General features: G+C 41.5%; 1 protein-coding gene across 8 annotated transcripts in view; it reads left to right on the top strand.

Moving 5' to 3' along the window:
• The window catches only part of RUFY3 (RUN and FYVE domain containing 3), a 45753-nt gene extending 20927 nt beyond the window's left edge, over nt 1–24826 (top strand). For 5 of the 8 annotated variants that reach the window (XM_081020819.1, XM_081020814.1, XM_081020815.1 and 2 more), the window contains 17 exons: nt 1278–1451; nt 2867–2984; nt 3472–3573; nt 5599–5722; nt 7284–7345; nt 8469–8534; nt 8641–8710; nt 9890–9982; nt 10480–10566; nt 10914–11081; nt 12437–12534; nt 16776–16895; nt 18524–18647; nt 20323–20402; nt 21768–21795; nt 22853–22927; nt 23232–24826. In XM_081020819.1, the coding sequence (XP_080876945.1) occupies nt 1278–1451; nt 2867–2984; nt 3472–3573; nt 5599–5722; nt 7284–7345; nt 8469–8534; nt 8641–8710; nt 9890–9982; nt 10480–10566; nt 10914–11081; nt 12437–12534; nt 16776–16895; nt 18524–18647; nt 20323–20402; nt 21768–21795; nt 22853–22927; nt 23232–23375 (1733 nt within the window). In that variant the 3' untranslated portion in view covers nt 23376–24826. Of the gene's footprint in view, nt 1–1277; nt 1452–2866; nt 2985–3471; nt 3574–5598; nt 5723–7283; nt 7346–8468; nt 8535–8640; nt 8711–9889; nt 9983–10479; nt 10567–10913; nt 11082–12436; nt 12535–13353; nt 16579–16775; nt 16896–18523; nt 18648–20322; nt 20403–21767; nt 21796–22852; nt 22928–23231 lie in introns of those variants that run through there. The other 3 variants (XM_081020818.1, XM_081020820.1, XM_081020821.1) reach the window with 1 other exon arrangement.
• Nucleotides 24827–25619: the final 793 nt, after the last annotated feature.

Raw genomic sequence — 25619 nt, forward strand, 5'->3', positions numbered from 1 at the left:
AATTTGAGGTGCTTTGGAGACTGTCTAGTTTGGTTTGGGTCCGAGTCTGAATCCTGATATGAAAAAAAATGAAGCTATTGGACCAAGTTTGGAGACAAAGAGGTACAGCAGTATCTGTTAGGGATATATATATATATATATATATATATATATATATATATAGTACTGTCTATAATTTTGACAGACATGGATGACACTTTCAGGCTTGTTACGCCTTCTGAGGGGATGAATCCTGCCAAACTTCAAAAGGATACCTACAGTTGTTTTCCTACTAGGGCAAGATTTAGAATTTTGAGGTGGATAAAGAAAATGACTTGATCTCTCTTATTGTTTTGTGGGCAATTTTGTAGGAAAATAGCACCCACCAGAGAGAGGTGCTCCTAGATAAGAAACCTGCCAAATTACAGATGAATATACTGTATCTGGCAGGGTTGGGTTTTTTTTATGTGCTAGGTGTCTTTAAATTTGGGTGGGGTTTTTTTGTGGGGTGAGGATTCGCTTCCCTCTCTGCTGTTTTACAGGCAAAAACGTTATCATGAAAATGGTATACATTGTAGAGGTGTCCCTAAGAAAGCAGTCTGCAGCTTTTCCAGAAGAATGGGTGTAAGGGCTATGGAGTTATGATGAAGAGGGTTGAGGGGAAGCCTTAGGCTTCTGTTCTGCCCCGTTGGCACTAAAAGTCATAGGAACTGAAAGCAAAACTGATTTGACAGGAGTGGATGTGTGAGTATGTGACTAAGATTCAAAAGGACCTTAGTATCCCACATTTTTCCAGCTAGCTGTACTAGCAGGACCAACAAAGAGCACAGATAAGAACAAGATGATGCAAGATACAAGGTGATAATTGCAGCATCCCTTTCCCAAAACACTGTGATAGGAGAGCTCTGGAAAAACCATTCCCTCTGATTAGAAGCTAGATCTGTCAGTCACCAAAGAGCTGTATCCTCCTCCCTCTGCCCATTCTGCTGTTTTCCTTATGGCTAATTTCTCTAGAAAATCCCTGCCACAAGTCTCTTAAAACCTTTTCCCCAGAGACACTCAGTTTTTCTTTGTTTACTAATTTAAATATTCCAGTAGCTGAATCACTTTCGGCTCTGTCTGATGTGCTGCTGTTGTCATAGTTTTAAAAAACAAGACCTAAAGCTTTGGTTTCTACAAATACTCTGCCTTTCAGTATCCATAGTGTCCCTTATGTTAAAAATAACAGTTGCCCATTGAAAATGATTTTCCGTCAAGGCATTTTTCTGACAAAACCTTGTCTGTGTGTTTTGTTGCAGATCCCAACTATCTCATGGCTAATGAACGCATGAACCTGATGAACATGGCTAAGCTGAGCATAAAGGGCTTGATTGAATCTGCTCTTAATCTTGGGAGAACTTTGGACTCTGACTATGCACCCCTCCAGCAGTTTTTTGTAGTGATGGAACATTGTCTCAAACATGGCTTAAAAGGTGGGTGATTGTGATGGCAAACCTACTTGAGGGATTAGGTCCACAATGTTAAATTGCTATTCCACCGCTGCATGTGGTCACTTTTTTTTTGGTCCTATGCACAAAGCTGCCCACAGAAATAATACTTATGTGGGTGTTATTTTATTTAGCATATTTTTATTCTGCCCTTCTACTATTTAGGTCTTCAAGGCAGCTTACGAAGATGTTAGAATAAAGTTGTTTTCAATCAAATTAGGCAGGGGCAGGCTTCTACGTGAAGATGTTCCCACCCATTAATTTTCTTAGGGCCTAGAAGAAATCAGCAGACTTTCTCACACTGTGCTCGCTGTCTGTTCTGGAGGTCCAGTCTACCCCCTGGTATTGCCTTCCAGCAATGCCACAGTGGCAGTAGCAGGACAAAGAGAGACGTCTCTGTAAAGTGTGTCACCCCACAACAATATGGGAGCAAAACAGATAAGTGTCCTGGTCACAGCCATTCCTGGCACACAGTTCTCTCTGTAAGCAACTGACCTGATGGCACTTAAGAGCCAATCACAGGAGGAGAGAGAGAGAATTGCCCTACTGCCTGCTGTTAATCAGATTCTTCAGAAAATTGAGGTTCTGGAGCCAAACCCAGCCCCTGAAGGGATGCCAGTTGGCTCACCAGTTGCAGCCTAAAAGGGGGTGAGCGCGCAAGTGTTGACTCTCAACCCCTCCCTCACTTCTCACAGGTGGAAAAATAGTTCCTGTCTCATCATGCATACTGTAGCAGAGACTTCTGTACTGGTTGCGATAGAGCAGTATTTTTTCATTAAAGGCCTAAGCAAACTTTCCTTTTATAATGAGTCTGAATCCTGGGACAGGAACTATTTTTCCACCTGTGAGAAGTGAGGGAGGGGTTGTGGGTCAACACTTGAACGCTCACCCCCTAAAGTGGATTTCTAGCAACTTCTGTTGCCAAAGATGCCTCTTCCTGCACAACTCATACTTCTAGTACTCACCATGAAGTTGTTACAGTAAGTGCCACACTTTTTAACAACAACAAAAAAGAGGTGCTGGTGCTGCGTACCCTTGAGTATCCCCTGGGGAAAAAAGCACTGCATTACAGTATTTGCTGAAAAACTGCACTGGAGAGACACTCAAGTCTGAAAACAGGAAATGAGAAAAGGGGGAAGAAAAAATGAACTGCTTCTTTCTTCTCATAATTGCATACCTGCTGCCATCTGCATGGCTCCTTGTCTGAAATAATTACACTGTTCGCAGGAGGATTATAGAGCACAACAGAGCATAGGATAAAGGTGAAGGAGCAGTGTAAATGGATTAATATTTTGGGTGGGCTGTTGTATATGATTTGTATTTCTAAGGCAATTCACATGATCCCATTGTAATTTTAAGATGTTGATTCAGATATAAGGAGTAACAATGCTTTTATCTAGCCAAGAAGACTTTCCTGGGCCAAAACAAGTCATTTTGGGGACCTCTGGAGTTGGTAGAGAAGTTTGTCCCTGAAGCTGGAGAAATCACAGCAAGTGTTAAAGATCTGCCAGGGTTGAAGTAAGTGAAGACTTTTGTCTACCCTTTCAACAAGAAGCTGGTCAGGCATTTGCCAGGGATGCTGTAGGGCATTGGCCATCAAGCAGAAGTCTATTCATCGCACAAATAGTTAGCAACTTGCCCAGCTTTCCACAGCTCCTCTGCCTTCGGTTTAGCTGCCTGTTTCCTGTCATGTCTGAACTGGACTAAAATGTCAACTCTGTGCGCAACAACAATGAAACAGGCAAATTCAGCATTGCAAATGAAGAGATTTGAAAGCAATAGCAAATTTTAGAAATCTGTTGGGCCATATTTGGAATATTATGGTTCTGATTCCCCCAACTAAAAACTAATTTTCTTGCATGGAGCAGGAAAAGATCATCTTAGTGAGCTACAGTCTGCATCACTAAAATAAAACATTGTCTCAATTTTACTGTTTATTTTGGGTGTGGAAGTTGGAATGTAGATTATATAACAGCATATATCTTTTTGTCTCTGGTATTGATAGGACGCCTGTGGGTAGAGGAAGGGCATGGCTTCGCCTAGCTCTCATGCAGAAGAAGCTTTCTGAGTACATGAAAGCCTTGATAAACAGAAGGGAAATTCTCAGGTTAGTGGTTTGCTGTTTCTTGACCCAGAGAAGCCTTGCTTTCAATAAAAGGGGATTTATTACATAAGCAAATTGTTTTCTGTGGGTATCTTCTCTGTGTGCCTCTGTATTCATAATTTGACTCATTGTTGTTCTGGCACTTCCAGAGGTTGTTTTGATAGCAGCATGGGTGGAATGTATAATCTTGTTTGGAGACTTGCTAAATTGTCATAATTTCTTTGAATACCTGCCTGCCAGCATTGAGGGCTCTAGAAAGGAACTCAAAGGTTTCCCGTAGACACGACTTTGCCCTACACCGAGAAGGAAATGTGTACACGGTCACAATTTTTTGAAAGCACTTAAAATTTTACTAGACATTTTACTGTAGAAAAATAAGATAAACAGGTTCCTGTCTGCAGGCTAACCTTGCATATGAAATGAAGTGAGACTTAATCTTGCTGGCAGTAAATGGATTGCAGTTCAGGAGAGTGGGAATGCACAGCAGCTGACCGTTCTAAACTCTGTGGGTGTGTTTGTGCATGCGCACATACACATTCTCTCTGTTTGCTCTTGAGCCACTATAGGTCAGAAATACACATATAGAATCATAGAGTTGGAAGGGACCACAAGGATCGCCTAGTCCAACCCCCTGCAAATGCAGAAATCTTTCACCCAACTTGGGGCTTGAACCCATGGCCATGAGATTAAGAGTCTCATGCTCTACCAACTGAGTGTAGACTATAGGTAGATAGATTCAATGTAAATAATGCATGCGGTGATTGCCTTCTGGTTTCTTTTAAAAGAATATAGTTATGGAAAACCATTTCCTTGCTCTTAATGTTTTCGGAATTTTGAATTTTTCTCTATTTTTACATGCCTGTTGGTTATTCACAATGACCTTGATGCAAGCAAGCCGTTCAGACTTCTAACATGGTCCTCCTCTTGCACATGTGTCATGATCCCATCCTGTCTCATGCGGTCTCATGAGCCATGAAAGAAAAGTTTCCATTTTAATCCTGAAATGACGCCATGGCAAATACCAAAGCTTTTCTACCATGACCCCAAGTACTTCCCGCACTTACTGCTATTTTATTTTAATATAACATCCAGGATGAAGAAGAGCCCTATAAAACTTGCTGACTGCTTTCATAGAATCATGGAACTATAGAGTTGAAAGGGACCCTGAGGGTCATCTAGTCCAACCCCCTGCAATGAAGGAATTCTGTCTACAGCTGTCCCAGGGTGGGCGCCAACCACCAACCTTCTGGCTTACAGACGGACACACTGACCCATTGTGCCATCTCTAAGCCAGTGTTGTAAAGTTTTGATTGGTTGACATTTTGATTTATTTATTTTTTAATTCTGAAGGCCTATAAATGATATATTTATAAAATTCACTTTATTTTGCAATGAAAGTGGCAGGAAAATAAAACTTTAATCAGTTTATCTTCCCTTTTGCAAGTTCTCAATGGACAAAAGATGGGGCAGCCATTATTTTTTCCATACAGTGCCACATAGCATCATTCCCTGGGTGAGGCATTTTCGTTCAGCCACTCTCAAAGTGCAGAGTAGCCAGGGGAGTGTAACTAAGCCGCTTAGCGAATGAAAAATGTTTTTAGAAGGAAAGAATGCATTCCTGGCCACCTTGTGTAATTGTTTGCAATAGAATACCCCCTCCAAAAGCAAGGTATATTCATGCCCCTCTGAAGTTATCAAAATTGCCCCACAAATCTCTCTGTATGTATTGAGGGATGAAGGATCTGTATCAAACCCTAATAATCCTCTGCCCCATTCTCCTAGCCTTGTTTTAAAGTTGGAATCCCTGCTTCCTGTGATTGAATAATGTAGATAATTGAACAAGGATTCTCTTGCAGAGTGACTGGCTTGGCTTCCAACGCCTCCTGGCTAATCATCACAAACTACCGTAAAACTTAAAAGCTTTCTTATCAACTCATCCACTAGGCTGAGCAGTAAATAACCATGAGTAGATTTGTTGAAGTCTGGAATATAGTGATTTGACAAGCTTTATCTCAACTTGTTTTGCAGTGAGTTTTATGAACCTAACGCGCTAATGATGGAAGAAGAAGGTGCCATAATTGCTGGTCTTTTAGTAGGTCTGAATGTAATTGATGCAAACTTTTGCATGAAGGGAGAAGACTTGGATTCACAGGTGATGGATATTTTGTTCCCCTATATATTCTCTTCAGTTGTGTCCATTTGGCTCTTGAAAAAGTTTTTTAAAAAAGGGAAAAAAGGCATAACTGGGATGCAATTTGGCTAGTCAGTGGCTGCTACACAATTCAAGATTCACTGAACTCTAAATAAAGGATTTTCCTACTTGTTGAGGTATTTTTTGCTTAGGGAACTAAGATACTTTGCGTTTTGGTTTTGTATTTTCTTGGCATTTATCAGTGAAGAGGGTTTTTGGTTTTTTTAGGTTTTACTGTATGTCTGTTTCCATTTGAAACAATATAGCTGTTCTCTGCACATCTCTAAGCAGCCGTTTCTTCGTTCTTGTTGCTAATTACTTTAAACTAGTAAAATAGCCTGTTAGTTTCTTTTCCTTTGTTCTGATTTGAAGTGAAAGCAGAAAAAAGGAAGTCGTCTCAGAACCAGGTGAAAGCATCCTCAAGGGAAAATCTGTACTTTGTGCTTAAAAAAAATAAAATTCTGTTGTGTTGAGCAAACACACATTTTTCTGTACAGAATCACAATTTTTGAAATTTTTAAAAAATATTGACTTGCTCAGTGTTCATGAATAATTCTTGGACTTCTGAGAAAGTTGAAGTATGATAGGAGGGAGAGATGTGAGGGTAAGTGAGGGGCATTCAAAACATCTATCTGCACGGACAGCTGACTGTGAAGATGTCAAGCTAAGCTGCCCTCCTCAAGCAGTGTGCAAGTTCTTCCATACCATGGGGCCTAGAAACCTGCATGTTTAAGAAAGTTTATGGGATCCATATTCTTTGCTGGCTTCTAGATTTATGGATATAGAATTGTAGAGCAGGAGTCACCAACATTTTAAAGCCTGTGGGTGCTTTTTCAAATTAGAGAAAGTGTTGTGGGCACCACAAAGGCACTTCATCCAAGTACACATCACAGCTTATTCTGTTAGCTACAAAATAATGCTTTTTCAAGTCTAATTCCTGAAGAGTATGCATTCCCTGTGGGTGTCAGGAAAGCGATATGTGCACCCGCAGGTGTTACGCTGGTGACCTTTGTTGTAGAGGATTGATAACCATGTCTATTTTTGAACAGAAGTAGATCTCATTTGCATTTTCTGTTCATATATATTTGGATGTGGCCTGGGGAAAAATGTGTCGGCTATGATTTGTTGTCCTACCCTACTTCTAAGATGCTGTCTGCAGAAGAACTGGACTGATATTAATTTAAATATAGTTCCCATCTTCTCTGGGTATCTGGGTTTCATTCTTAGTAGGAAGAAACACACTGATGGCACACTGCGGCCATGATCCAGCGAGATGAATTACTCACTTGCATGCAGTAGTGTGCTTTCACTGGGGTTTTCCCCATTTCAAACAGCTGTTTAAAGGACCATTGGTGATGTGAGAGCTGCTGCTGAAAAAGTAGAAAATAGGAAGATCTGAGCACGCAAAGCTGGCTCATCTACCTGATTATTGCCCATGTAATCATAATAAGGCACTCAATTTTTCATGCAAGAAGAAATATAGTTGTGTTTTGACCTGAAGCATTACTGACTTCTCTTGTAGGTTGGAGTTATCGATTTTTCAATGTACTTAAAGGATGGGAACAGCAGCAAGGGAAGTGAGGGGTAGGTAATCTTTCTCTGGACTAGTGCATCAGAATGTTCTATGAAACTATATATTAGTTTGAACTTAACAATTATGCTGCTTTGTACTTTCCCTCCTAATAATAGCCCCAGCATTCAATTACAGGCTTAACACAATCTCATTAACCTTTTGGGAGACATTGTAACCACTATATAAATTCAAAACTGTTTTGGGGTGGGATCTGCTAATATTAGTGTTAATATTGAAGCCTTGAAGGTTTACTTCTTTCCTGAAATAGGCTGTACTAAAGTGATCTGAATGCCAAAATATTTAGCTCTGAAGTACAGATATGGAGCCTGAAAACACGTGTGCCTATATTCTTTTCTGTTAAAGAAATTTAATACAGCAGCTGTGACTTAACTTACACAGATGCAAGATACTGTATGAGAAGGTGTTGACAGAAATACTAGCACAGTTATTAAATTAATGTCCCCTTTGGTTACTACTTCTGTCACTTTATTGTTTAGTTTTTAAATAAATTATCTTTTGCTTTTGTCATGTTTACTGTTCATCATTCTCACTCATACATACTTGGAAATCAAGGTTTTGCTTTCAGTGGTTCCACTCAAGTCTTGTTTGAGCTTCTAAACTTACAACATGCAAACCATGGTTTGGAGCTACTTGTCAGCTTTTGAGTTTTCTCAGCACTCAGCTTGACGAATTCACTTCTGTCCTTGTGGTACAGCACTCTCTGGATTTTGAATGCTGGACGATGAATGATGATCGTAGGCTTGTTAATTGAGACATCATACCAAACAATAGCTAACAGAAACTTTGGTTTGCAAACACATTTCAAACCATGTTTTTAAATTCTGGTTTGCTACCTGGTTATAAGCCATTGTTTGTTCATTCAGATATCACACCAAACTCTACTTAAGCTTCTCTAATCATAGTTTGGAATAATGTTGGAATTAAGTCCAGTTTGTCTGATTGTTATGGAATGGTGTTATAATGTTTGCTAAACTACAGTTGCTTTCAGTCTTTTTTCTTTTCATAAGTACAACGACAATAGAACGAGTCCCCCACCTCCCCATCTGGTTCATATGTATTTGATATATAATGTTGAGCTGCTATTTCTTATTATTAATTGTGTCCCAATTCCAGAGATGGTCAAATTACTGCAATTCTGGACCAGAAAAATTATGTGGAAGAGCTGAACAGACATTTAAGGTAATGTGCAGTTTTCCTATATAATTATGACCTGTAAAAAACTTGGTTTGTTAATGTTGAGTTCTTTCATTTCAGTATAATTACCGCAGGTCTCTTAATTTCACAGTGCCACAGTCAATAATCTGCAGGCGAAAGTTGATGCTTTAGAAAAATCCAATACTAAACTTACTGAGGAGGTAGGTAGAAATCAAAGAAATGTGCTTTTTGTTCATGTTTGGGAGGGAAATATGTTTCAGGTATTAAGTTAATTAGAACTGAATGTTTGATAATTTTTCTCACATGGACGGAATACCTCTTTTGTAGTGGAGCATGATGAGGCAGATATAAAGGTAAAGGTAAAGGACCCCTGACAGTTAAGTCCAGTTGCGAACGACTCTGGGGTTGCGGCACTCATCTTGCTCTACTGGCCGAGGGAGCCGACGTTTGTCCACAGACAGTTTTTCCGGGTCATGTGACCAGCATGACTAAGCCGCTTCTGGCAAAACCAGAGCAGCGCACAGAAACGCTGTTTACCTTCCCGCCAGAGCGGTACCTATTTATCTACTTGCACTTTGACGTGCTTTTGAATTGCTAGGTTGGCAGGAGCTGGGACCGGGCAACGGGAGCTCACCTCATCGCAGGGATTCGAATCGCCAAACTTCCGATCGGCAAGCCCAAGGCTCAGTGGTTTAGACCACAACGCCACCCGCGTCCCAAGGCAGATATGGAAGCCTGTAAAAACAAAAACAGGCATTTTCCTTCAAAACTTCTGTGTGTATGCAAATTGTATGCATATTTTAGCAAGTTAATGCAGGATGGCTGACCAGCTAAAAGCCCAATCCTATTTGTATTTACTCAGAAGTAATTCTCAAACATTTTACTAGTACAAACCAAACAAATAACATTATGGCCTGGAGATGTCAGGTAAAGGACTATTTTGGTACAAGACTTGGCAGACACCTACCCCAAGGAAGGCATATGTTGGTAAGGACAGGAATTATGAACATGGAATGGTAGGTTAGAGGAAGCAGGAATACGAAGTTGTGGGCAGAGTGGTCCAAAAGGCCTGATCAGGGAGTCCAGCACAGGTTTAGGGAACATGAAAGTCTGGGTAGCTTTGGTTCTTCTTTGGTCTTGGTTTGAGGCCATTAAGAACTGTCAGGACCAGAGGTTGCTACACCTTTCTTGAGCAACCCGTCACAGCTATCTTCTACTGGCCAACTTTTGTATGTGTAAGATTTCTCATGATTTGTCTTGGCATTAAGCAATAGGAGTTCCGCAGTTGCCCTAGTCCAAGTTCATTTTAACTCTTGACCAAGAAAGTCACAAAAAGTGTTGTTTTTCACTCGTTGCATTGTTCTCATTGACACACACAGCTTGCTGTTGCGAACAACAGAATAATAACACTGCAAGAAGACATGGAGCGAGTCAAAGAAGAAAGTTCATATATTTTGGAATCCAACAGAAAGGTCAGTGTGTGAGAGTGTGTTTGTGTGTGTCTGGCAACTGCGGGTAGATCATGTCCCACTGCGTCACTGCCATGGAGTTGCCTGTACGTAGTGCAACTTACTTTTCTAGGACCTGAAGGCATTTTACTGCAAAGTACCTTATTTCTCCTGTTCTCTGCCTCTGTTATACTGTGATCTATCCAGTATGTGTATTGACGTGCCAAATTATAGAGCTCCCCCTGGAGAACTTAGGTTGCAGAAGGATCCTTGTGCTGTCATTTGCTTGCATGCCTTAAGATCTGAATGTACGCTATCCATTGCGAACACACACTGATGTTTAAATAATTAGTGTGGCCTTAGGTATCCAAGTAGCTACACAGATAAATTAACAAAGGTGATGCTTTTGCATGAACTTTGCTGAAAGGGAAAAATCAGAAGTGACATCATTTAATCATTGTGATATTTGTTGAGTACCAAAAACACAACAACAAAACCCCATTGCTTTTCTGATTTAACAGCAGGTACCCAAGCAAGACAGAACTGCAGATGGACATGCCCTTAGTGAAGCACGGAAACACTTAAAGGAAGAAACACAGCTGCGGCTGGTAAGTGGCACAGCTCAACGCTCAGGTCTAAGAGACTGTTACAAGCCCTGGATCTCTTGCTGTATGAACATTTTCCCATATTAATGGAGAGAAGTAGCATTCATGGTAAGCTGGATTCTACTTAATCAGATGTGAGAAACATCACTTTGATAAAACAGAGCGGAGCCTACAAAGGCTCGCCTCACAATAAATTCAGTAGCATTCAATGTGCTAAACTAGCACTGCTGCTCTTCTGGATTTGTATAGAAAATTCACCTTTCATTTTCTGTGCCGGAGGAATGGACAATGTGGGTAGATTTTTCATATTCCAGATTTCATACATATGTATGTATGTGTGTGTGATTTAGGATGTGGAAAAAGAGCTTGAGGTGCAGATTGGAATGAGACAAGAGATGGAACTGGCCATGAAGATGCTGGAAAAAGATGTCTGCGAGAAGCAAGATGCACTGGTGGCACTCAGGCAGCAGCTTGATGATCTCAGGGCCCTAAAACTCGAACTTTCCTTCAAGCTGCAGGTAAGCAAGCAAGACCAGGTTGGCTGCTAGGTCATGACTCACTCCTCTTAGCTTTATGGTGGAAAATATGCATGGTTTGGATATGAGACACCAAGGTTCAAATGCTTGGTCAGCCTGAAGTTCAGGAAGAGGACCCTCGGCATTCTCAACCTCACTTGGCTTGCATGGTTAAATGTTATTCTTCCCCTGAACTTTTGCGGCATTGTATGCATAAGAAAGAAACATAGTGCTGTAGTGTAGGACAGCAGTCATCTTGGGCCCTGCTCTGTAGGGTAATTTAAATGTGTTTCTCTGTGAAAGGACACTTAACATCATCTCTGTACTGCACTGTGCTCCTTTTACAATTTCTTCACATGGAACTATCTGGGCTGGAGCAGATATCACAACAGCTACACCTTACTTCTGAGTAAGAGGTTGGGAAAGAACTGGGGGGATTTGCGCTCTTTCCTCTGTCTGTCTGTCTGTCTCTCTCTCACCCCCCCCCCGTCTCTCTCTCACCCCCCCCCTCCAATCTCTCTTGCTAATTTTTCCCTGCCATGGTTCAGTGTTGCACACGGAGTGCTTATAACTCAGCATTTGAATTCAGGGCCTGTTGCTTCTCCCTTATTTGGTTAATCATAGTTATAGTGATACCATTTAGTCTTGCACAAGCTTTACATAGATAAGATCAAAAGCCTTGAAGTAAACCTTGTGTTGAGAATCTTAAAGCCTTCAAATTTTAATTACTGTATGTTCAATGTGTATTTACAATAATGTAAATTATTTACATTATGTAAACATTATTTACAATAATGTTTGGTCCTAGCTCCTGCCCACCTAGCAGTTCGAAAGCACGTCAAAGTGCAAGTAGATAAATAGGTACCTCTCCGGCGGGAAGGTAAATGGCATTTCCATGCGCTGCTCTGGTTTCGCCAGAAGCGGCTTAGTCATGCTGGCCACATGACCCGGAAGCTGTCTGCGGACAAACGCTGGCTCCCTCAGCCGCAACCCCAGAGTCATTCGCGACTGGACTTAACTGTCAGGGGTACCTTTACGTTTACGCCACTTCAGCACAGCTTTGTGAAGCTGGTCGTTGCAATTTCAATTCTGTAGCGAGGCACTGTGGCCAGTAGTGTGATTTGGCAAAGACCATGCACTCAGCTTATGCTTGAAATAGGACTTGAACTTGTGTCTCCCCTTTTTTTGTCCTCTGGGATTTCCAGGTCTTCATTTTAAAATCACTGCAACTATTCAGTGTTTGTGCATTTTTCTCTCAGTTTGGTACTTTGGCATCAACAATACTCAGTCAACAGCAAGATGCAGGTGACTGCTGCATAAACAAATAAGGATGGTGTTGTGACTTTTTGCCTTCCTAGAGTTCTGACCTGGGAGTGAAACAAAAGAGTGAACTAAACAGCCGCTTGGAGGAGAAGACAAATCAGATGGCTGCTACCATTAAACAGCTCGAACAAAGGTAAGATTGAAACTTGCTTAGTAAGCGAAACACAAAGTTGGCTTTCAGTTGAGTGTTTTTTTTAAAGATACTCTTAATGTACGTATTTTTTGGATATTTGAAAATGGAGCTTAAGCATTTTCAACATGGTGCACTACAAAGCATTACCCTGAAGAAGCAGACACAAGTAATTTCCTCCGTCTCCTTTGTGTATAGTGAGAAGTTAGGTAAAGTGGGCTGATTATCCAATACGTAACCTGGAAAAAGGAATTTGGCCTAGTGAGGACTGCATGGCAGTCTTGGGTATGACCACATCACACAAACATGCACTGTTTCTCTCTCACACATACACACACACACAAGATATGAAGCTCCTCCTCCTTCAAATGATCAATCTGATGACTGGGGAGGGGTTGATTCACATTCCCATCAGGCTGCTGGACTTGGCAGAAAGGTTTAAACCATGCCTACTTTCACCCCCCCTTTTTTTTTAACCACTGCTGCCAAAATTGAGGAGTTCTTGATGAGACCAGAGAACTTGTTTGGAAGGGCCACCCCAAACCGGGGTGTAGCTGCCCCTGTTTGAACGCTGAACCTTGCAAATACACCAGATTTAGCCGTACTGAAATATCTATTGCTATATCCACTGCTGTTACTGAATGGAAATCAAGACTGGTTTCTTAACACATACATAGTTGGTGTTTGTATTTTCAAGGAAAGCATTGACATTGAAATATATTGTCAGATACCTGTTAAATTAACTGGTGTTTTCTTCTGCTGTCAATTTTCTCCTCTTCTCTCCCTCCATTTCCCCCTTATCATCTCCTTATCATCATATAGTGAAAAGGATTTGGTGAAACAGGCAAAAACCTTAAATAGTGCAGCAAACAAACTGATTCAGAAGCCCCATTAGGCATTTTTTTTTTTGCAGCTGGTCGCCTCACAACTCTTGACATCTCAGTTCAGTTATGAGGGGAAAGCAAAAAGAGATTGAGAATTTAGATGTCAGACTTAAATGTTGTCACCTAAAGTTGACTTGGAATTTGGTGGATTTCTTTTTCTTTCTTTTTTTAAGCATCTGTTTTGTTTGGAAATAGAAAAGGTAGCCTATAATCTTCCTTCCCTTAGTTATTTGTTGCTTAAACTTTACTAAACTACAAATGATTTGACCAGAACCTACTCCATAAAATCATAAGTAAAAACAGATTTGTGGGTCTGTACATACAATTGATACCAAGTGTATGTATACAGCACAAGCTTTTTACTCTTGGCAGGATATTGGAAAAGTGAAGCTTTCCCCCTGAAAATTCTCAGATTCGCGGGAAGCTGAGGTAGTTTCCTCTGTTTCCCTGTTGTGAAGTGTATGAAGAAAATACACACATGGAAGTTAAAGCAGTTGGGTGCCTGCTGCAAGCCACGAACGTTTAGCTTTTCTGTCCCATTTGATCTCAAGACCAGGACAAGCTCACCTCGGAAGAACTTTCCATTAGAAGGGCCTAGTCCTTGTTTACCAAAGGCTTGTCTGCATTGCACGTTTCCCACCCCCACCCCAACTGTGCATTTATCACAAATTTATGTAGACGGAAAGTGGGTCTGATATGCACAGTGTGCTCAGCACACAGCTCAAAGGATGCACCAGTTCACAGATATTGTGCGTCCAACCACCGCAGCTGAAATGGGGCGAGATTACACTGTTTTGCTTTATAGCAGAACAAAATGTGTTTCTGCTTGGACTTGCTCTTTTCACCTTCTCTCAATTGCATTTACATACAATTGTCTTGTTCGTTGTCTTTTCCCACTTGCCCATTCCGATGATCCCACAACCCCATTATTTTGATATAATCCACTGTACATGGATGTAAGGAAATATCCAGAGGAGGGCAGTAATAATACAAAACAAATAATGCAAACCAAAATTGCAACGAACTGTAACCAGAATATTTTGCAGTGCAAGGACGCACTAAGACAATGCGCCAATGCCAACCCTTTTGCATTAGAGAAAGACAACCCCCTCCAGTGACATGGATGCAACGCCTAGTCACTAGGTATATTTTAAAATGGAAAGCCCTTTTTGTTTCTGCATTGCCTTCTACCTCTGCCTTCATTTCCCTAAAAAATAAACAGTGGTTCTCTTTTCTAGAAGGACTCTCATAATAGGTGTGTGTTATCTTCTCTTCCTCTTTTAGGAAAGATGGAATAATGTATTTTGCAGAGCAGTTCATTATGGTTCTTACCTTGTTTAAGAGGATGAATGGAACTGGTAGTGTTTTACTGCTGGTCAGTCATTGACTCAGAGTAGCTACAGCATACAATAACTAGATCGTTATTGCTTAAAGTTGCCTTTTGATCTTGTTAACTTTTGATTCTAAGTGTTTGGTTCAAACAGGGGACTTACCGAAAGACCGACTAAAACCTAGAAAGCATAGGAAAACACCTTGCTGGAACTCAAAATAACATTATTTTTTTGTTTTGGGATTAAATTAGGGGTCTTTCTCATGACTGCAAGAGTTCACTGTGCTAGTCCCTAAACAGCCTTTAGTGTGTAGAGAGTCATTATCAATACTCGTCCAGCTGTCCAAATTAGTTTTATAGTTTTAAATAGTCTGTTGTTCTTTTTTCAGTTCCCTCCCTTGGAAATCTCCTGTTTTGTGTTCAAGCAAAATGGGGGAAATTGACTTTTTAAAAGATGGGGGAGGGGAATAATTGGCTGATTTTAGAATCTAGGGGGCTGAATCTTACTCTTGTATTCCTTGTAAAACTGGCAGAGCAGATGTTTTGCTCTTTTCCTTTAAAGTAAGAATCCTTAAGAATTACACTTTGGTGTGGCATGTTTGTAATTGTACCCAGTTAATTTGGAGCAATGTCTATTTAGGCACCAATTTAAATTCCATCCTAAAGTAAACATGTTTCATTAAAATGTCCAATTTGGTGGCGAGGATTATTACGATGCCACACCCCTCTTGTAGTTAGGATTTAGCTTTCACACTTGGCTGGCTTAACATAGGCTGCGCTATGATTATCATGCTTAGAGAGGACAAGGGAACAAATACACAGCTTCCAAATTCTAGCCCATAATTCCTTCTGTTTAAAATGTCCTTTAAAGTGATGCTTCAGAGTCATACCTGGTTCCTGCTAGTTGGCCGTAGGATGCCTTAGTTTGAGTGAGAACAGAGGATGGTCGCTTAGAATAATGGTTGGAAGCGGAAGCTGTCACCATCTTAGCCCTTCAGAGAATGGTCTGGTGGACTTTGTTCTGGTTAAGGAAGAGAAAATGTTATTTTGCTGATTAATCTTGACGGTGATTTGCTAATGAGTCAGTCCCCTCTGTCCCTCTCTTCTCCACACTGTTGGCTTGAATTGCTGTGCTTCTGCCAGCCACTCACCAAGAAACGGTCAGGATGTCGAACTGGGCACATGATACAGTTCTTCATACTGTTGAGAGTTTGTGACAGTGGGATTCTTTCAAGGAAGTGATGCCCCGTCAGCATCCTGAGCTGGTAAATGGAGGACTGTGCCATATGCCTGATTAAATGACGTTTGAGTCTGTTTGAAGATGATATTTCAGAGGTGGACTGGAATATGTGATAGCTCCATAATTTTTGCTGAGTGACTGCCTCTATTTGTCCACCCTACAGTTAGGCCACTGTGCTGAGTATATGCCACATAGCTGGTGAAAACATGCAGTCTGAAATCAGCCCCTCTGTTGTGAAAGTGCATTTCTCTCCCTGCCCCCCCCCCCAATTGCAGTGATGCCTCAAGTAGATTGGGAAGCCTAAATACTTGTCCACGACTTTGTATCCACTCTGGATCCGTGTGTGTTTAACCTGATGTAACAGTTGTGGAAGAGACCAGACAAATGCACTAATTTCTTAATATAGTAGGTAACCCATGATGCAAGTTCCAATTACTTGTATAAAGCTGCAATGTAACGTAAATTTAAAAGAAACGACTTACAAATACTGTGTAATTGAGATTTGCTTTGACTATGGATAAAAGTGATGTTTTATGTTTATCATCTAATGACTGTAAACTGTAGTTATAGAATAAAAAAATTTGAAAATAGAAGTTTCTTCTGCCTGGTTCACCTCCATTTTGATTTTTCTTTAGATTTCTTTTGGTTCCCCCTCTCACTTCCTGTTCCCATACGTTTCCTCTCATCTTTCATTGGGCTCAGTTTTTTCTTTAATTTATTGTTTAACCTCAGTCTTCCTCCCCACCATGGCTTTTGTTTTTTATCACAAGTTCATGTGGCTCAAATCCAGATTGCAACATGCAGAGAAGGAGCGTCAGTCCCTGGAGGAAGACAATCGGCTCTTCAAGCAGGAGTTTGGGGATAAGATCAACAGCCTTCAGATGGAGGTGGAACAGCTCACCAAGCAGCGGTGAACAGAACTGATTTATTTGTGTGTGATTTTATTGAGCAGCCTTTTTCCAGCTCTGCTGGAACATTTTGCATGTTCTGTGCATTTTGCAGGATTCCTCACAGGTTGTCATAGCAAGCCTCTCCAAAACAAGGGTGACATTTTGAAATTTCCAAACTGTTAAGTTCTTGTTTGTGTAAGTCCATATACATCTTTCAGTAGAATCGTAGAGCTGTAGAGTTGGAAGGGAAAACTATGATCATCTCATTCCACCCCTGCAATGCAGGAATCTTTTGCCCAACGTGGGGCTCAAACCCATAACCCTGAGATTAAGAGTCTCATGCTCTGCCAACTGAGCTATCTCAAAGCTTAAGGCTGAAGAAGAGCTTCTTCCCATTAGTGTAGCCAGCCAACGTAAGTCAGTACAGACGGACCTCGGAAGTCCAACGGAATCCATTCTGGAAGCCCTTTCGACTTCCGAAAGGCTCGGAAACCAAGGTGCAGCTTCCGATTGGTTTCCGATTGCACAGGCATGCCAGAAACAATAGCGGAAGCCATACTGGTTGTTGAGCTTCCAAAAAAAGAAAAGAAAACCGGAACACTTCCGGTTTTTGATCGTTTGGGAGCCGGAACCTTCGACTCCCAAGGCATTTGGGAGCCGAGGTATGACTGTAAGTCATATGGCTTTTAAGAGTTGTCTCCTCCATCTTCAGCAGCGGCCTGTGTGCTGTGTGCCTGGAGATCTGCCTGGATTGTCACCCATGTGTGCAAATCTGTGGGCCACTTTAGAAGAACCACAAGTGAATGTTTTAAACGATGCCCACACAAACGGGCATACCCATTCACCACTCCTTATGTTCTTGGCCTTTGTGATACTCGTGCACAGCTAATATTGATCCTCTACCTGTTCATGCAGGAGACATGAGAAATCATAAGCTGTGCATAGAACCTGCAAGTCTCCATGCAGGGGAAGTGCTGTTGATGCACACTGTTCTTGTGTGCAGTGGTGAATCATGGCTCATGTGCCTCCGGGTTTACCCATGTCTTTCTGTGTTCACACTGAGTACATAATGATGTATTCTGTCATGGATGCGTTAGTTGAGATTCCTGCATTGCAGGGCGTTGGACCAGATGACCCCCGGATCCTTTCCAACTCTACAATTCTATGATTCTATGTGCTCTAGCAATTTAAAAATGAAATGAAATTGGTCAATGCAGGAACATAGGAAGTTGTCTTATACTGAGTCCAACCATTGGGCCATCTGACTTAGCGTTGTCTCCAGTGGCTGTCTAGGGCTTCAGGCAGGAGCCATTTCCAGCCCCACCTAGAGATGCCGGGGATTGAATCTGGGACCTTTTGCATGCAAACCTGATGCCACACTGCTTAGCTGGGTACCAGCAAGGCTAGCAGAGTCAGAGGAGGGCAAGGCATTTACATGCCTAAAGGAGGGGTTACAAAGTTTGGCATTGGGATGGGCCAAGGGTGCGACTCGGATGCGATGCCGTTTTCTTCAGAGGGGTCGTTTTTGAAATTCTCAATCTGGAGCATAAAAAATAGGAAACCTTTCCTTCTTTCAGTGGCCTTTTTTATTGGGTCAGTAAACTACAGCTTGTCCTTAACACACTTTCTCTCCACGCTGCTACTTCAGGGGCCAGCTGGAACTGGAACTGAAACGGGAGCGAGAGCGATGGTCACATTTCCACCCTGGAATTCAAGAGAACAGAAGCTTGCACAGCCAAAGCAAAGGATTCCAGAAGGCCGGATTTAAAACAGTAATGTTCTTCTTCTGCTTCTTGGTGCTTAACTGTAGCTTTAATTCAGTTACTCTTTTTAACCTGTTAGGATTCTTCTTATTTTACTGTTGCTGTTGTTGAGGTTTGTGTTTCCTGTTGGTCACAGTGAAGCATAAGTATACTGTAACAGCTTGAGGTGATTCAAAGCTGGTGAATTTCCTGCAAGGACATTGCTAGGTTATTTAAAAGGGCACAGACCCAGAGCACAAACATGCATTAGCTAATTTGTAGGTCTAAATGTAAATTTAGGACTTTGAGTATACTTATTTGTTTATTTATAAGCTCTTTATATACCGCCCTTAAAAATTAAAAAATCAGGGTGGTGTACAGCAATATAGAAACACTAAAGGAATATTAAAAGCAGTAGAGAAAAAGAATTACCATTACTGGCTGCTCAAGAATATTTTAAACAACTATATTGAGAGATGTCTTTAAGTCAAAAGTGAGGGTGCCGGAAAAGTGTCCCACAGCATGGGACCTGCAACGTTTAATGCCTGATTAAGATGGTGAGTGGCTAGGGTCTCACTAGCACCGTGGCAAGTAGTGTGGGCTTTTTTAAGTTAAAAAAACAGACGGGGGGAAGGGGCAGGTGACCTGGAGGTTGGCCCCTGAACTGCTGCTGATAAAATTCCCCTGTGCACGTGCAAATTGCATGTAGAAAAAAGTAAAAAAGGTAAAAGCAGCCTGCAAATCGTCCATCGATCCTCATGTGTGATGATAGGTGCCTGTTTTGTTGCATGCATAAGAGTAGCTGCTGCTTTTCTGCATTTGTGCTTACAGCAAAAAAAAAGAAAGGAGAGAGGTATATGCGGGTGTACAATTGTTGTGTGCGTGCCCCTGCCTCCTGGCCGGCTTTTAAGACTCTGCACTGCTTACAGAAATTTTAATATAAGCTGTTCTGTGAATTTCCAAAAATTTTAAATAAATCAAGATCAGTTCAATTCGTGAGAACTAGAGGACAGAGCCTGCTCATTAATGGCCTGTATTCTGTGAAACTCCCTCCTTTTAATTGATGTAATTTTATTTGATATGCTGTGAAGGGAGGGTGGGGTGTACTGCCTGAATCATATTTAAAAACACCACTGTTTAAAAAGAGAGATTTAAATAGAAGGACATTTTATTGTAATCTTAAGTTTATTGTTGTTCATCTTATTGGGAGGACTTTTTCCAGAAAGGCATAGATTTTCAGTAATAGTCTGGCAGCTGAATGGACACTAATCTGCCAAGATGGTTGGGGACCCCCTGAAACTGATTTGGGGGAGTCACAGCAAAGAAGAAAGGGATGTTGCCCATTTTAAATAAGTGTGCAAGTGATCCTTCAAATAAACTGGTCTGAAATCATTCAGGGCTTTAAAGGTTAGTACCAGAACATTAAATCAAGCCAGGAAATGAAGGATAACCACATGCTTCTTCAAAGATCCCCAGAGTAACACACGCACATGGCAATTTCTGTTACCACAATTCTCGTTATTTTCTCTTAAGTGATCTCTAGTTCTTCTAGTAGTAGTAGGTAGTTTCATGGTGGCCAAAAGTTTGTGGATTCTGGCCGTTCAGGAAACTAACAGCTATTGCTGAGGGGAGGGGAAATGGACACAGCGCATATTATTTCTTCTGTGTTCTTCTTTGATCCTTCAGTATCTGTTTGTTCTGACAGGATGCAGGAAGCAAACACCTGGAAGGAGAGTCTCCGTGGAGAACACCAATAAAAGAGGGGCAGACAGTTCTTCCAAGCAAGTATGGACCATATATTCAATTCATATTCTCTTTGATCATACAGGTGTTGGTGGTTATGATTCAGTGGCCAGTTTTTCAGCTAATAAGATGACTTCTCGTATGATTTCTGTAGACTCTCACACATGAAATTTTATCTGATATTTGTGCGGGACATCCTTGCAAACAATGGCTGAATTTAGACAATTGTGATCCAGACATTTTTCAATTAATACTATATTTGCACACCATTTTTAGCATGTGTTCCAGCTATGATAAGTACTCTAGGGAGGATAGTTAACATCCCATGATAAGTTATGCTGAAGGTGGCATATCTGGAGAGTGAGCTTTGCTGTGAGCTTACAGTTGCTTTCTTGCAGGGCATTGGATGCCCAGATTCAGGATGCCAGATTCCCTCCAAATTGCTTGGCCATTGCAGTGGTTTTTAGTGGCCAAACAGCAGCTTAGGGAAATTGTTGGGTCTGTTCAGGTAGCACAGATATCATAGGTAAAGGTAAAGGGACCCCTGACCATTAGGTCCAGTTGTGACCGACTCTGGGGTTGCGGTGCTCATCTCGCTTTATTGGCCGAGGGAGCCGGCATTTGTCCGCAGACAGCTTCTGGCTCATGTGGCCAGCATGACTAAGCCGCTTCTGGCAAACCAGAGCAGCACATGGAACACTGTTTACCTTCCCGCTGGAGTGGTACCTATTTATCTACTTGTACTTTGACGTGCTTTCGAACTGCTAGGTTGGCAGGAGCAGGGACCGAGCAACGGGAGCTCACCCCGTCACGGGGATTCGAACTGCCGACCTTCTGATCGGCAAGTCCTAGACTCTGTGGTTTAACCCACAGCGCCACCCGCCTCCCATAGAGGCATATAATACAAAACTCCACACATTGTGGTGGCTCTTCTAGGGAAGTGTTATTTGAACTATTGGCTTGGGCTGAAGTGTGAAACAAGCAACTTTCATGTAGATGTGCTCATCAATGTGGTTTATGTGTCTTAGTTTTGACAATTGTAGAAAGCATATCTTAGTTTCTGGGTCCAAGATGTGGACAAGCAGAGCTCTCTTGTAAATCTAATCAGATGCTTGCTAAGTAGCTTGAGGGCTTTGTGTTTGGATTTTGAGAGTTCATTGCATGGTGGGCTGGTAAAAACCTGGGAGTTCATAACTTTAACTTTATGGATTGTATTCTGCCTTTGACAAAAGCTTGGTATGAGGCACGGACAACCAACCCTGCTTTATGCTTGGAGCATCTAAGTATTATGAATGTGTGTGACCACATTACCATTATGCCAAATCAGAACAAACTTAATAGCCAGCTTGCATTAGTTAAGATGTGGATGAAATAACATTCAAAGTTAATGTCTTATTTATCTTCCAGAGCACCTCCTATCTTGCAAGAGGAGCATGTAAGTCATCTATGTTGCTTATTTTAGCATAGTCAATAGCCAAGAGCCTTTAATATGCGGGAAAATATTTAAAATGATGAATTGCTAAAGAGGCTGAGTAGCTTGAGTGGTGTGCAGATGGTTTTGGGATGCTGACATGTAATTTTGTCTTTGACATATTTGTCAAATATCAAGAAGTTGGTTTTAGAATATTGGCTTATAGATTTGAAGGCTTTCGTCTGTTTTTGTAAATTTCCAAATATTTGTGTATATATATTTTGAGCATTAAGTGAAATGTTAAAATGTTGTATTCTGGACCCCTGGCTGCTGTAAGCATGTATCCTCCAATGAGAACAGAAGCGGTGTTAGAAAATTATTTTGATAAACCATAAAATTAATGAAGAAACTCCAGTCGGTGCAAAATTCCTGTTGTTGGAACTTTTGACCTTGGTGTCCAAGCTTTTATTTGTATTATTTGCAGCCCACCCATCTGACTGGGTTGCCCCAGCCACCCAGAGTAGTACTGAATTTAGTTTTGTAGTAAGTAATCTGGGAATTGCCAGCTTAAAGGGACTGAGCCTGAATTCTATGCATTTAACATGGGGGATAATACTGACTTACCTTATAAGGATTACACAACTAGCCAATGCGTATGAAGTGCTCTTACCACTTCAGAGTACTATACAAATATTACTATAAAATGGTAAATTCAAATGAGTTCTGCTTCAATGTTCAAAGCGCACAAACTCGGAAAGGGAAGTAGTGAGTTTGGAGCCTACTCAGCTCAGCTCATCTGTACTAGCCGCCCAGAGTGGCTGGGGAAACTCAGCCAGATGGGCAGGGTGGGTGGGTGGGTGGGTGGGTGGGTAAGTAAGTAAGTAAGTAAGTAAGTAAGTAAGTAAGTAAGTAAGTAAATAAATAAATAAATATTATTATTATTATTATTATTATTATCTGAGATTTAAGTCTGAGTGGGAGGGCTTCAGCAAATTGTAAGCAAAACATTCATGAGACATCAAAAGGCTAGCAAAAAAAAGCCTAACTGTATGTTTACATAACATGTTTTTCAATTATTTAGGAGCAGCCCCTTGGACCTGGCAAATTAGAGTTGTGCCAGCTATGTCAAGAAGAAAGTACACAGAGCAAAAGAAAGGTAAAATTAAACAGAGTGGCTCACCTGCTTAACTTGGGGAAACCATCTTCTGCCCCGGTAGTGTACTCGACAGCCTTTTGTAGGAATAACAGATGCAAACTTTTTGACCACTCTCATGACCTGCTTTATGGGGGTTGTGTGTGCAGCAATGAGAGGAAGTAACTGCCCAACCTGAGCCCGAAGGACAGGTCAAGCTATTAACTTGAAACAAACACAAGGCAACTTGAGATTCTCTCCTCCTGCTCCCTTGAGGAAGAAATGTAATGGTGGTTTTAACTTCCATTTGTTTTTCTCCCCTCTTCAGAACACCTGCAAGAACTGTGGTGGAGTGTTCTGTGAAGACTGTTCAGCAAACGAACTGCCCCTTCCTTCCAGCATTTACCCAGAGCGGGTCTGTAACCTGTGCCACAAGCATCTGATGCAGCAATATTCGGCAAGCCCTTCATAGGACTCCCAACGGTGATAGGCAGCGGTCCTGTCAAAGGCAGCTTATTTCTACCAGACGGAAGCTTCTGAACGCTGCAACATCTTGGAGAGTTACTCAAAAGAACACATTTGTCTGCTTTTGCAGAATCAGAGTACATGTTGGGGTGGGGGCTGTGAACTGACCAATCAGCCCTAACTTTTAAACATTTAAAAGACCTGGGTGAACCACTCCCGAGTTCTACCCAGATTCTGACATGCACTGGTGTTACAGATGCTTTAGAGATGAAAAAGCATTAGAAACAGGTTCTGTAAATCTTGAAATGTTTAGTTTTTGACGACACAGAAGATATTGGTGGAGGTGTATCTAGATACTGCTCCCTGGGGGATAGCAGTACAACCTAAGCATGGGTGCCCATAAGAATAAATAGGACTCTTCCTACCATGGCACTCTTTTTACTTCTCTAGTGCTTGTAGGGATCCTGTCAGCTATGCAAACTAGGCTTGTGTCTTGCCTAAGCCACTTCATCCTTTATTTTCAGCCTAGGGCAAGGACACTGAGCCACTCTCAGTCCGATTTCCTAAGAGCGAGCTATGCGAATGTACTCTGCCTTGCCAGCAGACCTGTGCGATCTGCAATTTGAGCCCTCGCTCTGAATTACAAAACCCCCTAGAGGACTTGGTGGTGCACTCTACCCATGTTTTATAGCCTACAGAACTGCTCATATGTGTGCAAAAATGTAGCAGTTGAATAAGCTCCACAAGTCTTTGGTACTAAATTAGGTGATCTGTAAAAACAAACTACAACTGATTGCCTGGCCAAAGATGAAAATACCACAAATAAGTTTATTTTTTTGCCTGAGCTTGTGTTTTCTTTAGGGTTGTGCTTTATACATGCTGCTGCTTAAAAGAATGCATTGTATGTAACCAAAATATTTGAAAGAGAATGTACTGTGTACAAAAATTATTTCGACTGCACAAAAACTCACGTCTGGTGGCCTCTCAACTTGGGAGTCTCTATTTTTGCAGAATACCCACAAGGACAGCAACCGATTGTAAATGACTTGACAATTATTATTTTTTTGCAAAGCTGCTTATTCAAGCTGTAGATGCGATTGACACAACAGGACTATGTGGGCAGTACTCCCTATTTATGTAAATGTAAATTTAAGAAGGCATATATCGTAATACTGCTGCTTACCCATAAAACAATGGATTTTTGAAAACCTGTCAAGTGTGATATAGAATATACCTTGATCTGCAAAGATTACTCAGCAGCAGAAGTTAACTCTTACAGTGGTGGCTGCTTTGTTGAACCATAGACCACAAAGTGTGTTGTGTGAAGAGACCTACTTGTACTGGAAATTAAATCAAAACTGCACAATGTATTTGAATCCGTACAAAACTGCTGTATATTTTGTTTGCTATGTTTTGTTCTGTGCAGACAATCTTTACTATAAACATACTGAAGTTTTACATGGCTTATTTTATGATACGTTATATGGAGTAGAAGGGTATGTGGCTTTAAGTCATAACTGATCTGAAGTTCCAGCTATAACACCACAATTAGTTACTGAAATTTAATAGTTTAGCCTTCCCAAGTGGTGGCCCTCCAGGTAGCCCAAACCATCAGCCCAAAACAGCTGGAGCATCAAAGGTTGAACAAAGCTGCTGTAGCCCTGGCTTTAGACTTTATTCTCAGGGAAGACAGTTAACCAGTAGCACAATTACATCCTTGCAACTGTAGACGAAAATATAGCTGCAAGGAAGAGGAAATGTAGAGTACGTCTGCTTACTAAGTGGTTTGTAATTTAATGGAACCACCTTTACCATTGCGGTCTTGTAATGACCCCAATATCTCCTGCAACGGTTTTGCAAAGTTTTTTTTCAGTTAAAGTCGCTCAGATTCGGAAGGAGGTAGACACCACCATGGGAGCAGGGCTGGGGTGGGAGAGTGCTGGAGCTCTGTCTGGTCGAGTTGCATGGAATCAGTTTCAATCCGTTACCCCCAAGGATGTGGACAGGCCGCTTGGACGCGTGAAACCAACCACCTGTCTCCTTGATCCTTGCCCATCCTGGCTAATGAAAGCAAGCCGGGAAGGGCTGGGCAATGGGCTCTGCGGGGTGGTGAATGCTTCCCTCTGTGAGGGTGTGTTCCCAGACCCACTGAAAGAGGTGGTCATTAAACTGCTTCTTAAAAAATAATAATCTTTAGACCCGGCCAGTATGGCCAACTAACTATCGCCCAGTCTCAAATCTTTCATTCTCG

This window comes from Podarcis pityusensis (genome assembly GCF_964106645.2).
Source record: "Podarcis pityusensis genome assembly, chromosome: 9".
NCBI lineage: Eukaryota > Metazoa > Chordata > Lepidosauria > Squamata > Lacertidae > Podarcis > Podarcis pityusensis.